Source organism: Perognathus longimembris, chromosome 7 (genome assembly GCF_023159225.1).
Source record: "Perognathus longimembris pacificus isolate PPM17 chromosome 7, ASM2315922v1, whole genome shotgun sequence".
NCBI classification, from domain to species: Eukaryota; Metazoa; Chordata; class Mammalia; order Rodentia; family Heteromyidae; genus Perognathus; species Perognathus longimembris.
Genome location: NC_063167.1, coordinates 42773160 through 42791879, shown reverse-complemented (window position 1 = coordinate 42791879; position 18720 = coordinate 42773160). Strand labels below are relative to the sequence as shown.

General features: G+C 45.5%; 1 protein-coding gene across 5 annotated transcripts in view; it reads right to left on the bottom strand.

The window, feature by feature from the left end:
- Positions 1-742: 742 nt before the first annotated feature.
- The window catches only part of Patj (PATJ crumbs cell polarity complex component), a 304043-nt gene continuing 286065 nt past the window's right edge, over positions 743-18720 (bottom strand). For 3 of the 5 annotated variants that reach the window (XM_048351444.1, XM_048351442.1, XM_048351443.1), the window contains 3 exons: positions 8225-8331; positions 4702-4825; positions 743-2607 (listed from right to left, as the gene is read on the bottom strand). In XM_048351444.1, coding sequence (XP_048207401.1) covers positions 2569-2607; positions 4702-4825; positions 8225-8331 — 270 coding nt within the window. In that variant the 3' untranslated portion in view covers positions 743-2568. The remainder of the gene's footprint in view (positions 2608-4701; positions 4826-8224; positions 8332-18720) is intronic. The other 2 variants (XM_048351445.1, XM_048351447.1) reach the window with 1 other exon arrangement.

Sequence of the window (18720 nt, the reverse complement as noted above, 5' to 3'; positions counted from 1 at the left end):
CCTCCGGAGAAGCTAGGGTTACAGGTGTGAGCCACCTGCGTCCTGGCTAGATCTCAGCCTCTTAAGTAGCTAGGATTATAGGTATGAGACATCAGTGCCCAGCAATGAGATGACTTTTTTTGGTAGTCCTGGGACTTGAACTCAGGGCCTGGGAACTGTCCCTGAGCCTCTGTGCTCAAGACTAGTGCTCTATCACTTGAGCCACAGCACCACTTCCCAGCTTTTTCTATTTGCTGGAGATAAAAGACTCATGGAGGGCTGGGAAGGTGGCTTAGTGCTAGAGTGTTCACCTAGCATGCATGAAGCCCTGGGTTTGATTCCTCAGTACTACATACACAGAAAAAAAACAAAAAACCAGAAGTGGCATTGTGGCTTAAGTGCTAGACTGCTAGCCTGGGGCAAAAAGAAGCTTAGGTACAGTGACCAGGCCCTGAGTTCAAGCCCCAGGACTGGCAAAAAAAAAAAAAATCTCATGGACTTTCCTGCGCCAGATTGGTTTTGCAGCATGATCCTCAGTTATCAGCCCCATGAGTAGCTATAATTACAGGGGTGAGCCACCAATGCCTAGCAAGAGATGCAGTACTTGAAAACTGGCTAGAAGTTGCACACAAATGAGCCTGACCTAGTCTCTGTTCAAAGCAGCTTTTTACTAGTGGAAGGTGGTGTGGGGAGCTTTTGGTGTGATCTCAGCCTCTTGAGTAGCTGGGAATACAAGCATGTAAAGAAACACACAACAACAAAGTGTTATTTCAAACTGTATTTTTTAATGGCCATCCCATCAAAATTTAGCAGAATCACAAGTTAAAAGTAGTACACATATACATGTTTTAAGGTGCATTTTTCAAGTTTCATTTGGGCTTCCTTTCATCTTTGTTGCCTGAGGTGTTCTTGCATACAATGAACACAGAACATTCTGAGGTGGATGAGACCCTGGCGAGACCACAGACTTGGATGCATTAGAAATTTAAAACAAAACCAAACCTGTGTGTAATCTCAAAAAAAACCTCAATACTTGTCATGGCACACATTTTCCACATAAAATTTAGGCACCCTAGACTTTGTAATAGCCACAAGATTTAATTTAAGCCAACAAGAGTTAATGCACTTTTGTGATTACATCTACTCAGAGACAATCCTCAATTAAAACCCATTTTTATTAAAGAACATTTTAAATTAGAGCTCATTCAGTGTTGGTAATTTTTCTGAACAATTTGCAGCATTGTGTTGGTGTTCAGTAATGATGAATTCTGCTGATTAGTGACCCACGTACTTATCCTTTTAGTAGAAGACACTATAGCAGCGTTCATTGACAAGCATCTGCCCATGTTTCCTGCCAATACCCATCACCAACAAGGTATTTTGTTGCTGCTCTAGTTGCTTTTTTTTTTTTTTTAGCATGCATAAAACTTCAGCCAATGGGAAGCTCCCTGAAGACTGGGAAATACAAACCAAGCATGTTCATTGGTGGTTCTTAGGCTCCATTACATTCCAGCTAAGTAAGTCATTCTCTGTAGTTCCTGTGGTCTATGCTGCTGCCCAAGGGATACAAAAGTAAGGGGCACTCAAGCATGTTACCATCCTTTGCACAAAGCCAGGGCTCATCTGGCTGATGGCCGCAGGTGTGAGTCAGTACTTGCAGCTCCTTGTCTGAAGACTTGAGAGGTGGGACAGACATGGGCACATCAGATGTCATTAACTCAGCATGAACTCCCAGATGTGATATAAACTAGCATGGTTAGGATTCAGAACATGGATGCCCATTGTTCCAGCAGAAAAGAGGGGACATTTTCTTGGTGGTATGAGATTCTGTAGCTCAATAAACAATTAGAGCCTTTCAGAAAGTTTTGGAGAATGACAGTCTGCAAACTGACTCATCAAAATCATTAAGGTATGAAGGTCTCTCCAGAGAAATGAGCTTGAGCCTTATTTCACTAGATGTCACACAGAAGAGAGTAACCTTCCCCTCAAAGCATATGGGTAACTTACTATAGCAGCACTCTCAGTGCTTTCTGGTTTACTTGAGGAGACAGTTAGCATAAACAAAATCACAGGTGAGATGACTCGTTACTCAACATTTGTTTCCACTTATCAGATGACACGGGAGCTTGCCATTCAGGCTCTCTGTGAACACAGGTTGGGGTGGAAGGAACAAGAGGTGTTAACTCCGGTTCCAGCAAATGCAGTTCCAGTTATGAACGTTATGGCGATCATGGGTAAGAAGTGCAAATCAGGTAAGACTCACTTAAGACTTGGGAGTGGATCTCATCAAGAAGTGCCGAAAGTTGGGAAACCAGGTGGATGGTTGTTGACTTGGGAAATTCACGGGCAACCTTGACCACCTCCCCTGAGCTGAGAGGATGGGAGGGGGAGCATGGTGAATTTGAATTGGGGTGGCATTCCATCTTCTTAGGGGTATTCTGCCCATGGCATCTACCTCATGCCATGATGAGGACCTGTACTTAGGACAGCACAGTTAAGGTGACAGTCCCTTTCTGGTGTTTTAGAATGGAGACAGCTTGCTCATGCGTAACACCTTCCAGGGTCTCCCCATTAACAGCTAAAATCTGATCACCCCCGCTTTAACCGGCCATCATCTGCTGCTGCTCCCTACAAACAAGAAACACTCCAGTTTAATCCAGTGTCAAACACATTAATTAAAATATGATTCAAACCAATGAACTTGCATCTAGGTGCATGTTAAATGACTAACTTAAAAAACCACACAATTGCCAGTGGCTCATGCCTATAATCCTAGTAGCTCAGGAGGCTGAGATCTGAAGATTGAGGTTCAAAACTAGCAGGGGCAAGAACGTCCATGAGACTCTTTTATCCAATTAACCACCAAAAGCTGTTGTTGGAACTGTGGTTCAAGTGCTAGAGTGCTAACCTTGAGCAAAACAGCTAAGGGACAGTGTCCAGGTCCTGAGTTCAAGCTTCAGGACCAGCATACACACACACAAACACACACACACACACATACACAAAACAAACAAACACCATACAATTGCAGTTATTAATTTTGGTTGTTTGTCCTGGGGCTTGAACTCTCTGCGCTCAAGGCTAGCGCGCCACCATTTTGAGCTACAGTGTCATTTTTGGTTTTCTGGTGGTTAATTGGAGATACAAGTCTCACAGGGACTTTTCTGCCTGGGCTGGCTTTGAACCTCAATTCTCAGATCTCAGCCTCCTGAGTACCTAGGATTATAGGCATGAGCCACTGGCACCTGGCTACACAACATCAATATTTTAGGCAATGTTTTACATTAAAAAACAAGTAGGATATGCTATTTGAATAACAATGGTTGAATACTAACTACAAATACGAACCATCTAAATAATCTACTAGTAGGGATGTCCTGACATATTTCATTCAATAGAATACTTAGTATTAAATGAGATGGGATGTCATATCATGCCATTTCATGGAAATGCAAAGTAAAAGGAAAGCAGAATGGAATCTGGTGTCAGTCTTACTGCCAGTGCCATCATTATATAAGATTTGGATTGTAAAGCTCTTGGAACAGTCATCTGTCAAAAGTAGGTATGGCCTTTCAGTGGGTGAATTGTATGCTCTGTGAATTATGTATGGACAAGGCTGCTACGGACCTAACAGGGGAGCATCTCTAAATGTTATCATCTATTTGCAAGCTTTTTTGCTAGTCCTGGAGCTTGAATGCAGGGCCTATGTGCTATTCCTGAGCTTTTATTTTTCTTCTCAAGGCTAGCTCTCTACCACTTGAGCTATAGCTCCACTTCTAGAGTTTGGTGCTCAATGGGAGATAAGAGTCTCATGGGCTTTCCTGCCTGGGCTGGCTTCCAACTGCATTCCTCAGACCTCAGCCTCCTGAGTAGCTAGGATTACAGGCATGAGCCCCTGACACCTTGCTTTTTTTGTTTGTTTTTCCTTCCTTCCTTCTTGCCCCCTCTCTCCCAATCTTTTATACTAGTACTGATTTTGTTTGTTTGTTTTTGTTTTTGCCAGTCCTGGGGCTTGAACTCAGGGCCTGAGCACTATCCCTGGCTGCTTCTTGCTCAAGGCCAGCACTCTACCACTTGAGCCACCGCACCACTTCTGGCTTTGTCTGTATATGTGGTGCTGAGGAATTGAACCCAGGGCTTCATGCATGCTAGGCAAGCACTCTACCACTAGCCCACATTCCAGCTCTAGTACTGGGGTTTTTAACTCAGCACTTCATGTTCTTTTTTTTTCTTATTTATTTTCAAAGTGATGTATAGAGAGGTTACAGTTTCATACATTAGGCCTTGGGTACATTTTCATGTTCTTGTTTAGCTCCCCCTTCCCCTTCCCCCAGGCTGGTGCTTTACTACTTCACCCACACCTCCACTTCTGGATTTTTTGTTTTTTCTTACTGGTTAATTCACTTTGCCTGTCCAGGCTGGCTATGAACTTTGATCTTCAGGTCTCAGCCTCAGTATCTTTGATTATAGGTGTAAGCCACCAGTGCCTAGCTTGATAGATAAAACAAAGCCTACTCTTAAAATCTGTAAGCACTGGCTTCTGTTAATGGACATTGTACAAGGACTTCATTCACTGTGGTGGGGGTTTCCTACCACATTCAAAGGAAATAAGCAGACATATACACATCTAGATACAACCCAACATAAAGCAAGACAGAGCACTTAAAAAACTCACCTAGTTTTCATTAAAAAAAAAAAAGTATCGTAAAGAGGAAAAAATACCTTGGCAAATATAGTCTTGACATAAATGGGCAGGTCTCCATGGGGACTTCCATAACCCCCTACAATACTAAACCCCAATCCTTCAGAGCCTTTCTCCAAAGTAATCATCTTAGGTGGAGGTGTTCTGAAAGCACAATGCATGCTGTTTCATTCCAGAATAGATATCAAGAGGGAATTTCATTCAATGGAAGAACACAGATTTGAGAGAGACTTTCATACTGCGAACACTGTGAAGATCTGTTTGCAGAATTGAGCTCTCTGTGAGCAATCTAGAATCTTATTTATGAATTTTCCAAGTCATGTCAACACATCACCAATACTCTGGATAGTTTAGGGGTTTCTCTTGAATAAAATTGACTATTTTCTACTTGAGTCATGATGCTGAAGTTGTGAAAGCACTCTTTTCTCTATACTATTTGTTGTTGTTATTACGTAGTGTGGCTTGCTTGAACTCAGGTCCTGGGCACTGTCCCTGAGCTTTATCACTCAAGGCTAGAACTTTACCACTTTGAACTACAGCTCTATTTCCAGTTTTCCCATGGTTAATTGGAGATAAGAGTCTGGCGGAGGGCTAGGAATATGGCCTAGTGGCAAGAGCACTTGTCTCGTATACATGAAGCCCCGGGTTCAATTCCCCAGCACCACATATATAGAAAATGGCCAGAAGTGGCACTGTGGCTCAAGTGGCAGAGTGCTAGCCTTGAGCAAAAGGAAGCCAGGGACAGTGCTCAGGCCTTGAGTCCAAGCCCCAGGAAAGGCCAAAAAAAAAAAAACCAAACAAACAAGAGTCTGGCGGACTTTCTTGTCTGGGCTGTTTTGAACCATGATCCTCCGATTTCATCCTCCTGCATAGCTAGGATTACAGTGTTCAGCTTACACCCAATTTTTAAAAATGTTTTTGTCATTTTATTTGGCCTGTGTGGGATTTGAACTCAGGGCTTTATGCCCTCTTTTGGCTTTTTCCACTCACAATTGGTGCCCTAGCATTTGAGCTACACTTTCGCTTCCTTTTTTCTCTTCCTGGTTAATTAGAGATAAAGCGTCCCAAGGACTTTATTGCCTGGGCTGGCTGTGAACCTCAGGATTACAGATGTGAGCCACCAGTGTCTGGATTTTATTTTTTAATGAGAAAGGTCTTGCTATGTAGCCCAGGTTAGCTGGGAACTCTGTCTCCATCTTTCTGCGTGAGCTTTCCCAGTGTAATGGTCTCAGAGATGAAGTGGCACACCTGCGGGGGCTAGCTCAGTCTTCAGGTGACCTTCTGTCCACAAGAGGCAAGGTCAGCCTTGATGGCTCAGGAAGTTGCGATTTCTTTCCTGCCTCAGTACCCTGGTTATGTTTGCTACCCCCTTCTGAGGCAGCAGCCAGGGCTAGAGGGGTCTCTCTTGGCTTCCTTGACAGGATGAGCCCCATCCTCTGTCCCCTGTGTTTGGTCCATGTTTCTAGCACTTCCCATATCATACTGTAATTACTTAACCTCTCCTACTTGCTATGTCATTTGCTAAACCTAAAGCTTAGTTACCACTCACTCCCTGTGTGCTGGTCACAAAATCAGAATCATGACTCTGCAAGTAGGAACAAATGTGTGTGTATGTGTGTGGGGTGGGAGGCGGGGAAGGAGAAGGAACCCAGGGGAAGCCGAATGGATACATCAAATCTCTTTCAAATGTAGAAGTTGAGATTTTTTTCCCCCCAAACTTCGTCCAGTGTGGAAGTCTTCTCTCTCAGAAATAACATGACTAAAAATTAAATTATCTATTTAGGTTCAAGTAACCTAATCTCAGTTTAGGTGGTGTCACTTTCCTGTTCCAAAGTATGACTGATTATCCCAAGGATAAAACCTAATGGAGCTCAGTTCTCCCAGGCCTGGGGCTGCTCTGGGGCTCCAGGTTTACCTTGGATGATGGTGTTCATAGCTATAGGCAGAGTCAGCCATTCGTGAGTTTAGAGGCACTTTCTGAGATTGACTACCTACTGCACTAATGAGGCACCTTAGAGAAACTTTTTTTTTAGGGGGTGTGGGTGTGGTGTGTGCCTGTCCTGGGGCTTGAACTCAGGGCCTGGGCACTATTCCTAAGTTTTTCTTATTCAAGTGGCACTCCAACCACTTGAGTACAGTTCCACTTCCTGCTTTTTTGGGGGGAGGGAGGGTGGAGGTGGATCATTTATTATTGGAGATAAGACTCTTATGGACTTTCCTGCCTGGATTGATTTTAAATTGTGATCCTCAGATCTCAGCCTCTTGAGTAGTTAGAATTACAGGTGTGAGCCACCGATGCCTGGCCTCTTTTGGCTTTTTTTGGTGCTTAATTGGAGTTAAGAGCTTCACAGACTTTCCTGTCCAGGCTGGCTTTGTACTAAGATCCTCAGGTCTCAGCCTCCTGGGTAGCTAGGATGATAGGCGGTGAGCCACTGGCACCCAACAACACAGTACTCTTCTATTAAGGTCCTGATACTCTTCTCTTTTTTCTTTAAGTACTCCTTTATTTATTTATTTTTTTTTTGGTGCCAGTCCTGGGGCTTGAACTGAGGGCCTGGACACTGTCCCTGAGCTCTTCTGTTCAAGGCTAGCACTCTACCACTTGAACCATAGAGCCACTTTCACCTTTTCTGAGTAGTTTATTGGAGATGAGAATCTCATAGATTTTCCTACCTGGGCTGGCTTTGAAGTTCCATCTCAGATCTCAGCCTCCTAAGTAGCTAAGATTACAGGCATGAGCCACCAGCACCTGGCTTAAGTAGGCCTTTCTATGAAGCCTCAAATTTGTGATTCTCCTGCCTCAAGCCTTCAAAGTTCTGGGATTACAGATGTGTACCACCAGGGCTGGCTTGGAAACCTACCAGGAAATGGGAATGGCTGTGAACATGAGCTCCTTACATGAACTATTTAGACCAGTCAACAAGCATTTATTCAGAATCTACTAGTGACGAGGTACTGGGGGGTACTTAGAGTAACTACTTAGGCAACACTTCTGAAAGTATGGCTCCTATGCTTGTTTGTAGTAGACAGACTTGAAGTCAGGTTAATGAATCTCCTGGAGACTGCCTATTCAGAGTCTCTAAGGGCTTGCCAGCTTTAAATAAGTCATACATTCTAGTTTTCAACATACTTCTTTGATGAACAACCCTGACTGCAATGATTGGCTGTAATGAACATGTCAGCAAGCATGACAGTAAGATTTCAGAACAAGTTTTTAGTGAATCAAAGCAACATGGCAGCTGGCACAATAAGGCAGAGTACATCTGAGCTGAAAAGTTGCAGTCCCTTAGGGAAGGAGGCACGGGTTTGTGTCCCAGTGACCAGACACACTATGAGTGTACACCCTGTAACATGGTCTGTGACAAGCTCCTTGGCGGGACCAGAGTGGAAAAGAATGAAATTCTTGTGCCTTCTTGGACTTTCTCTAGGAATGGGACATTTCTTCTCTTCTTCTGAAGAGAGCGCACTTTAAAAAAATCTGGGAAAAGTGGTCAGGAGTGTGGCCCATACACACAGGAGGCACTCTGCATCTAGAATACTCACTCTGTGTCTTCCGGAGGGTGGTCAGCACTGGGAGAACCGAGGTGGTAGCCTGCAGACATGTTTTCAAGCTGAGTCGCTATAGCACTTATGTTGGTATCTGCTACAACCTGGGAGTGAAGTGAGAAAAAGACAGTTCACCATAGGCAAGGGAAAGTTACAGAAACCATGCAATACCCAAGGGTTGGGCTCTCCATCCTTGTCCTATTCAATCCCACAGCAGCACTGGACACAACAGACTCCCTCTCTGTGTCTCTATCTCTCGTTGGTCCTGGGGTTTGAACTCTGGGCCTGGGCACTGTCCCTGAGCTCTTCAGCTCAAAGCTAGCACTGTACCACTTGAGCTACAGAACAACTTCCGGTTTTCTGGTGGTTAATTGGAGATAAGAGTGTCATGGACTTTCCTGCCTGGAATGGCTTTGAACTACAATCCTCAGATCTCAGCCTCCTGAGCAGTTAGGATTACAGGAGTGAGGCACTGGCACCACATCCCCCCTCCCCCCACCCTCTCTCTCTCTCTCTCTGTGTCTCTCTGTGTCTCTGTCTCTTTCTGTCTCTCTCTTTTCTGAGACAAGGTCCCACTCTGTACACACTACTGATCTTGAAGTCTTCTTTTTTCCCTAGGGGTGGGGGTAAAGTAATTGGATTTGGACACAGGACTTCACATTTGCTAGGTAGAGTGCTAGGCAGATTCTTGTCCCGTGAGCCACTGTGCCTCCAGCCCTTTTTGAGACAAGGCCTCATTTCTTTTTTTTTTTTTTTGGCCAGTCTTGGGCCTTGGACTCAGGGCCTGAGCACTGTCCCTGGCTTCTTCCCGCTCAAGGCTAGCACTCTGCCACTTGAGCCACAGCGCCGCTTCTGGCCGTTTTCTGTATATGTGGTGCTGGGGAATCGAACCTAGGGCCTCGTGTATCCGAGGCAGGCACGCTTGCCACTAGGCTATATCCCCAGCCCAAGGCCTCATTTCTGCACGGGCATGCACCTGAACTATGATCCTCCTAGTTTTTGCTTCCTATTATAACTGGAAGAATAACCATGGGTCATCAAGTCCAGTGAAATGGAGCCTCATGGACTTTTTCTGTCCAAGCTGGCCGGGAACTGTGGTTTTTCCTTTTTCTGCCTCCCAAGTAGATAGCATTAGTGGTTTGGCCTTGAACACTTGGCCTTCCTGGCTCAGCATCTTGAATGCTAAAAGTAAAGGCATGGGCCACCACTCATAGCTGGATTATTCTCTTAAACTATTTTTTTCCCAAGCAGGGTGCTAGTAGCTCATGCCTATAATCCTAGCTCCTCAGAAGGTTGAGATCTGACAACTGCAGTTAGAAGGCAGCCCAGGCTTCAAACGACCTCTCCCCTACCCCCAACCAAATAAATAAAAGCTGGGCTGGGGATATGGCCTAGTGTCAAGAGTGCTTGAAGCCCTGGGTTTGATTCCCCAGCACCACATATACAGAAAATGGCCAGAAGTGGCACTGTGGCTCAAGTGGCAGAGTGCTAGCCTTGAGCAAAAAGAAGCCAGGGACAGTGCTCAGGCCCTGAGTCCAAGGCCCAGGACTGGCAAAACAACAACAACTACAACAAAAACACCAAAAAACAAACAAACAAATAAAAGCTGTAAGGTGAGCTGTGACTCAGATGATAGAGTGCCAGCCTTGAGTATAAAGCTCAGGTACAGCACAAGGACAGTGCCCAGGCCAGGTAAAAACAACCAACCCCCAAAACAAGACATCATTTGGCCAGCATCACCACAGTTTACTAGTTTAATTTCCTTTTTTTTTTTTTTTTGGCCAGTCCTGGGCCTTGGACTCAGGGCCTGAGCACTGTCCCTGGCTTCTTCCCGCTCAAGGCTAGCACTCCGCCACTTGAGCCACAGCGCCGCTTCTGGCCGTTTTTTCTGTATATGTGGTGCTGGGGAATCGAACCTAGGGCCTCGTGTATCCGAGGCAGGCACTCTTGCCACTAGGCTATATCTCCAGCCCCTAATTTCCTTTTTTTTGTGTGATAAATTGGAGAGAAGAGTCTTGCAGACTTCCTTGCCTGAGTTAGTTTTTTTTTTTTTTTTTTTTTGCCAGTCCTGGGCCTTGGACTCAGGGCCTGAGCACTGTCCCTGGCTTCTTCCCGCTCAAGGCTAGCACTCTGCCACTTGAGCCACAGCGCCGCTTCTGGCCGTTTTCTGTATATGTGGTGCTGGGGAATCGAACCTAGGGCCTCGTGTATCCGAGGCAGGCACTCTTGCCGCTAGGCTATATCCCCAGCCCGTGAGTTAGTTTTGAACCATGATCCTCAGATCTCAGCCTCCTCAGTAGCTAGGATTACAGGTGTGAGCCACAAGTGCCCAGCCCTAGTTATCTTATGAATTTGTGTGTGTGTGTGTGTGCACACGCATGCACACGTGTGCGCGTGTCCTAGTACTAGAGCTTGAACTTGGAACCTGTAACTATTGCTTATTTATTTATTTTGCTCAAGGCTAGCTTTCTACTACTTGAGCCATACCTCTATTTCCAAGTTTTTGCTGGTTAATTGGAGATTGGAGTCTCATAGACTTTTCTGCCTGGGCTGGCCTTATATCACGATCCTCAGGTCTTAGGCTTCCCGAGTACCTAGGATTATAGGTATGAGTTCCTACACTTGGCTCATCTCATGGATTTAAACAGCATCCAAGTGATGATCATTCCCAAGGTTGCATCTCCAGCCCCACTTCCTACCTAACTCCAAATTCACACAACTAGTGGCCAGCCTACCCACTCCAGGGATGAGGAAGTATGTTTGGAATGCTTTTCATGTACTCCAAACAAACATGTCAGAATCTGACCGTCTCCACACTTTGCTCCTAACCTTCCTCATGTCAGGCATCCTCTCCTTCCCTAACAGCTCATGCCAATCCTCAGAAGGTTCTGCAGGTCCTTCTACAAGGCCATCTCTTGTCTAGGGTTTTGTAATAACCTTCTCAATGGTCCTTTGCTTTGGCTCCACAATCTGCAATAGCTAGAATCACTCTGTATATCGAACGATAGCAGATTCATTGATTTCATTCCTCTGCCTAAAGCTATCCAAAGGAAACTCCACTTGGGGGTCACAAGCTGAAGTCTTTACTAGGATCTACAAGGTCATGTGAAGATGGCCAGCCCCATGATATCTGTTCTTTATCCATTCATTTCTCCTCTGCATTCAGCACGAGCCTCTTCCCGTATATCACGCAGGCCCTCTGCCTGCCTGCTCTGCATGTGGCATCTGCAGGCTAGTTCCTGCATGTCCCTGAGGTCTCTGAAGTCACCACTGCTCCCTTCCCTGCTCTGCTCTCCTTCTAACCACTATCGCCATCTAATAATCTGCATCTATTTCACCTGATATCTTCATCAGCTATCATTTCAGGTAGGATGTAAGTAGATGTTCACCTGCCTTGGGCCTTCATGGAGAACAATGCCCATGGTAGCACAGGTGCTCAGTAAGTAACTGGTGAGTGATGGAATGTGTGCCTCTCACTCCCTGAGATTTGCTTTGTAGTTGGTCCTGACCAGAGGCATAGTAGATGAATGACATTTAAACATTGGATTTATATTAGTATTCTGCAAAGAGCATTCCTGAGCATCCAAGGAGGAATGCAGGCAGCTCAGCTCTGAGAGCTGGCACTAGGACTGGAGTGGAGTCCCAGCATTGGGTTTTCTTGACACCATGCTGAGTGGGAATCACCAAGCCTGCCTTGCTTCCTTTTCCTGGAGTTGGCTTTCACCCCAACCCATCACCACAGATTGTTTCTCAAGTGGTCTTTGGTTGCCATTGCTTCTGACCACGGTGTGCTTCTAGGTTATGTAACCCTTTGTCGGTATCCACAAGACCTTTAGGCCCTTTCAGGACAGCAAAATCCACACATAAAATCATCCTTTTTGGGGCTGGGAATATGGCCTAGTGGTAAGAGTGCTTGTCTTGTATACAGGAAGCCCTGGGTTCAATTCTTCAGCACATATATAGAAAGCGGCCAGAGGTGGTGCTGTGGCTCAAGTGGTAGAGTGCTAGCCTTGAGCAAAAAGAAGTCAGGGACAGTGCTCAAGCCCTGAGTTCAAGGCCCAGGACTGGCCAAAAAATAAAAAATCATCCTTTTGAATCAGGTCCTGGTGGCTCATGCTATAATCCTAGCTACTTAGGAGGCTAAGATTAGATCACAGTTTAAAGCCAGTCTTGGCAGACAAATATAAGAGATTCTTTTATCTTGAATGAACCAGCAAAAAGTCATAAGTAGAGCTGTGGCACAAATAGTTGAGTACCAGCCTTGAGCAAAAAGCCAAAGGAGAGCATGAGGTCCTGAGTTCAAACCCCAGTACCAGCAGATATACAAAAAGCATAGACTAGCTGGGTAGTGGTGACTCACACCTGTAATCCTAGCTACTCAGGAGGCCGAGATCTCTTTGGTTTAAAATCATCTTAGGCAGGAAAGTCTGTGAGACTATTATCTCTAATTAACAACCAAAAAGCTAGAAGTGGAGTTATAGCTCAAGTGATTAGAGTGCTAACATTGTGCAAAAGATTCTCAGGGACAGTGCTCAGGCCCTGAGTTTAAGGCCTAGGACTGCAGACAAAAAAGAAAAGAAACAGGAAGTATATTGTTCTGTACACTGCAGATTATTTCTTGATTGCTTACAATGCCTAACAATGTAAATCGTTGCTATATTAAATTACTTAGGCAGAAACACAAGCAAATGTCTATATGTTCAACACAGAGGCAAACACCACAGGCATAACTTCATGTTCAGTCTTTGGTTGGTTGAATCCAAGGACATAGACCCCAGGGATACAGAGGGCTGATGGTGACAAGGACTCTGAGGACTTCAACTTCATAAAAAAGGGAACAGATGTGGCTGCAGTTTCAGAGTAGACCAACAGAGGGCACAGCTGCCTAAGCCTCTAAATTGATGACTTTGTTGGTATAGTACATGTAGAGAAATGCAAAGGGCTTGCCCCTAGATGGATCAGAACACATTTAGTTATTTGGGATACATCCTACCCTGGGAAAAATGCTGCTACATGCAAGTAGTAGATCGTCAGAAACTATCCTAGGAAGAATGACTGAATGAATTGGAGGATATTTAGGATACATGACATAGGAGGAAATGTCACATCCTCCCGGCTCTTCTTACCACCAATATTTTCTGCTATCTTTCCATAAGTGTAGTATTTGAAAAGTTGCCCATCACCTCAGACACTCTGCCATTGTTTTGGCTGGTACCAGGGTTTGAACTCAGGGCCTCAAGCTTGCTTTGCTTGCTTGCTTGGCTGGTGCTTTATCATTTCAGCCATGCTTTTAATCTGGATTCTTGCTGGTTAACTGGAGACAAAGTCTCACGAGATTCTCTTGCCACAGTAATCTACTACCAAGTCCGAATTTTTTATTTGTATTTTTTTTTTTTTGTCGGTCATGGGGCTTGAACTCAGGGCCTGGGTGCTGTCCCTGAGCTTTTTCACTCAAGGCTAGTGCTCTACCACTTTGAGCCACAGCACCACTTCTTGTTTTATGGTTGTCAACTGGAGATAAGAGTCTCATAGAGGGGCTGGGAATGTGGCCTAGTGGCAAGAATGCTTGCCTCATATACATGAAGCCCTGGGTTCAATTCCTAACCACCATATATATAGAAAAAACCAGAAGTGGCGCCGTGGCTCAAGTGACAGAGTGCTAGCGTTGAGCAAAAAGAAGCCAAGGACAGTGCTCTGGCACAGTTTAAGGCCCAGGACTGGCAAAAAAAAAAAAAAAAGCATATCATAGACTTTCCTGCCTAAGTTGGCTTCAAACCGTGATCCTCAGATCACAGCCTCCTGAGTAGCTAGGATTACAGGCGTGAGTAAATGGCACATGGCTCCAAGTGTCCTTAGATTTTACCTACAACATTCTTCTACACACTGTTCACTTTTCATATACAAGTGATCACTAGAATTTATTCCATCATCATCAAGCTTTCCACTGGAATCCTTACTCATCTTCTCCTGAACTCTGTTGTACAACCATCAGCTAGCTTTTCAAATGCAGCACAATAAGCAAATGACACTCCCCTGCTTAAAACCTTTGTACTTGGGATGAAATTCCAAGCACATAAAAAATCCAATCATTTTATCTCATTTATGCCTTTCTACTCTTCGCTGTCTTTTAGACTTCTCTTCCCTCAAGTCCCCACTCAAATCAGTCAGCCTGGCTTCAGCTCATTGGCATCATAGCCCTCCTCCTTCATACCCTCATCTAAATTAATTTCTTTTACATAGGCTCCAACACTTTCTCATAAACTGTGACAATATGTGTTTGTGCGACTGTGTACCCTCTTGCCTATCCCATCACAGGACCCATGAGCCTAAGGACCCATTTCTCATCCACAAAGGGTTGATGCCAGGCATATAATTGCTCAATAATAAGTAGTTGTAGAGTAAATGAATTGATCTAAAACTTTCATGAGCAATAGAGTATAAGGCTTCACTGTTGTAGGGAGCAGAGCTGACTCCATCTTGACTAGGGAAACATGGTAGGAAATGTTGGGGGAGTAAATGAGGTCAACCTGACCCCAAAATTCTGCTTCTGTAAATGGCTTGCTTGTTTGTTGCTTTCTCTATCCCCTGCATCAAGCCCCTACATGTGTGCTACGCTTTTACCTTTATAAATCCCAATTTGAGGACTGCTCAGGGTCATAGTGGCAGCTCCCAAGTCTGCACTGTGTCCCTGGCTGGTCAGCCCGCTTTTCACTGTCGCAGTTTCAGCTCCCGAATCTGTGCTGCACCCCTGGCCGGTCAGTTTGCTTTTTGCTTCCCCAATAAGCTCATCTTTTTGCTTGAGACTGTCTCTGAGTGGTGGACTCTTGGAGGGACAGGGAATCCCCTCCCTCGAACCCTGTAACATTCAGCTTCAGAATTTCCAGAGCCAGAGGCCTGGAAATTTTTAAAATTTTTAAGGAGAAAAAGACAAATGTGACAATTAAGGTGGGGTATCAGGACCTTACCTTTGGCTTCACACTTTGGATTGGCATTGGGGTTTGGAAGGCCCTGCTAATGACCTGGCTAACACTGAGTTTACCTTGTTTCATTTAATTTCTTCTGAGTTTGTCTGACTTTCTTCCCTATAGTAATCTTGGATCTAAGGAAAAACAGGCCTGACTGATGAACATCTGAAAGAAACTACTGAGGGTAGTTTCTCAACAGACTGTCTTGGTATGACCCCAGCTCCGCATGGCTGATCTTGAGATAAGGGCTAAGGTTAGGATCAACCAAAGCATAGCCCGACCAAGACAAGCTGGATGATTACCACAGAAACCCACAGTCCTTGCCCATAGAACACTGCGGGCAGTAAGCACCTCAAGTACTGATTGTAGGTCGGTAGACCTCTGCTGCTTCTCCTTGTGATCGAGCTGTTAAGCAAGCAACTTTCCTGCTTTCACCACTGCTAATTTCTGTGCTTTGGCTTTCTGGGATGGGTGGTTGACCTTAGGGCTCCTTGGATCTGGGGATATGGCTCCAGCTCGGTCACAAGGAGATATTAAAATGGAATGGCCACTAACTGGGCACCAGTGGCTTATGCCTATAACCCTCACTACTTAGGTGGCTGAGATTTGAGGATCACAGTTCAAAGCCAACCTGGGCAGGAAAGTCCATGAGACTCTTATCTCCGGTTAACCACCAGAAAACTGGAAGTGGCACTGTGGTTCAAGGTGGTAGACTGTTAACCTTGAGCAATAGAGCTCAAGGACAGTGTCCAAGCCTTGAGTTCATGCCCTACAGCTGACAAAAAAAGACATATTTTTAAGTTGTCTGTCTAAAGTATCTCCAAATGCAAAGATTGGATGGCAACCTATCCTTCCTTTATTTGCTGTTTATTCTATGTACAACAGCACTACTGAGTATAAACTCACACCCTATGCTAGGTACTCTGGACTATTATTATTATTAGTTATTATTATCTCCTATGATAGGCATGGTTATTACAGAGGAGATCCTGAAGCCAGAGAGTTTAGCATTGTCCCCAGGTCCTACAAGTGGGAAGGGGTTGAAGCCATGATTCAAACCTAGAACCACACACACATTTCACTCTAGAACCGTCTATACATGTATGTACACACATATTTCACCCTAGAACCATATGTGTGTGGACACACACTTATTTCAACATGCTAGGTAACCCCTTTACCACTGGGCTATACCGCCAAACCAGAACCTTATACTCTTTTTCTTGTACACTACAGAAGGTTGCATTTAGGTCTCACATTTGCTAGGCAGGTGCCCCACTACTTAAGCCATGTCCCATCCAGAATCTCATACTCTTTCTTTGTATGTGGTGCCTGGTTTCAGTGAGCAGAGTTTACAGTACGAGCACAGTTACAACAGCAGGTCCAGCAGGAATCCCCAAGCACAACCCAGTCATACTCATCAGATAGTTCTACTCAAGTAAAAAAATCAAATTTTATCATCCACCTGGAAAATATAAGATCACATCCCACCCCAATTTTGTTGCACCTCTGCTAACTTCCAACTACAGATGACAAACTTTCAATCCTAGAGACCTTGGAACTGTCACAGGCTCCAGTGATTTTTTTGGGAAGAATCAGGCCCAAGAGGCTGAATGGGAACCAGGAAGTTGTATTCTCAGTGTTGGTGTTGTGCAGGGGTACAGAGAGGGCACAGGCCGGTCACCCCCAGGAGGAGTTCACATATCTACAGAGGCAGCTCACAGCCTCCACGGTTTTAGGAGCCAGTACTTTGCTAGGCAGCCTTAAGCCTTCCCCAGGGCCTAGCTTGTGAAAGCAGCACAGCCTACCCTGGGGCCTGGCTTGTGAGCAGGGAGGATAAGATCACCCAGGGGTGTGGTCAGGGATCTATAAGTCCAACCCTGAAGTGCAGCTCCCAGTCCCTGTGGAGCCCAGCCTGACGCTTAGCCTCTGACCATCTCCTCCACGGCCATAGCTGGGACTGCAGGACCTGGAGGTGAGTCTGAGACTCTGTGTACGCTCTGGGGAGGGGAAGGAAGGCCAAGGAGAAAGATAGCAAGCATCTGTGTCTTTTGAAAATTTCAGTTTTGAAACATGTTGAGGCTACCCTTGAACTCTCAACCCTCCAGCCTCAGCTTTTCCAGTGCTGGGAATTACCTTGTACCAAATTGGTTTTTGTTTTAGTTCTTTCCTCTGTTTTTCTTTCCTTTTAAAGTAAGTCTTGAACTTCACCTCCATCTCTGAGGTTCTGACAAGAGGGATGCCTGTGCTTGGCTTGTGGTCATGGGTTGTGGGTAGCAGATGTGGCACTCACAGTGGAAGTGGAGAAGCTGGAGGTGTTAGGAAGAGCACAGCAGCTGGGTGGCCCTTACTGACAATAGATATCCATGTCACTGTAGTTCAAGCTCTGTGGCATCTGGGGTGCCTGACTTTATTCTAAGACATGTGGTGTGGGTGTTTTGCATCACACTGACCACCAACTTCTCCTGGAGAAAGGCGGAGAGGTGGAGGGTGGGAAAGGTGGCTAATGTCCTTTCTGCTCAATACCAGCCCAGTTATAAACAAAACCAGACCCTGCCAGTCCTTGATGTTTGTGCTTCTCTTTCTGAAGCAGTGTTGCTGGAAGTACAGGAGATACTAAACTTGGAACTGCTGGGTGTGCATGAGTCACATTGAATAAAACTTGCTAAAGTTGCCATATGGCTGCACCATTTTAAATTCTTACCAGAAGCTGGGTACTGGTGGCTCACACCCATCATCCTAGCTACTCAAGAAGCTGAGAGTTGAGGATCGTTGAAGCCAGCCTGGGCAGAAAAGCCCATGATCCTCTTATCTCCAATTACCAGCAATAAGCCAGAAGTGGAGCAGTAGCTCAAATGGTAAAACAAAGCTCTTGAGTTCAAGCTCCAGTAGTGGCTTAATCAAAAATCCTCACCAGACTTTTTTTTTTTTTTTTTTTTGGCCAGTCCTGGGCCTTGGACTCAGGGCCTGAGCACTGTCCCTGGCTTCTTCCCGCTCAAGGCTAGCACTCTGCCACTTGAGCCACAGCGCCACTTCTGGCCGTTTTCTGTATATGTGGTGCTGGGGAATCGAACCTAGGGCCTTGTGTATCCGAGGCAGGCACTCTTGCCACTAGGCTATATCCCCAGCCCTCTCACCAGACTTTTAATGAAAATATTTTTTCCCCCACATCCTCCCCAACCCTTGTGACAACCACACAGTCCTAGTTTACCCACCTGAGGCAGAGCAGACCAGTGGCTTGAAGGAAGAGGAAGGAGGCCAAAGAAGAGGAGGGGGAGACTCACATAAGGAGGCCAAGGAGAGGGCGATGCACCCACCCAAGGAGGAGACCCCTGTACTCGAGAAAGGGCAGATGTGTGGCATCAAGGATGGAGATGCAGCCTTGTCCCCCGGGCCCAAAGAAGCCTCAGAGACTTTGGATGAAGAATCAATAAGCATGTTTCCCCCTCCCTCTGCCCTCCCTCCGTGCTGTGTGTTCCCCCCTCTTACCTCGCTCACTCCTCAGTGGGTGTTTCCCCCTCCCACCCC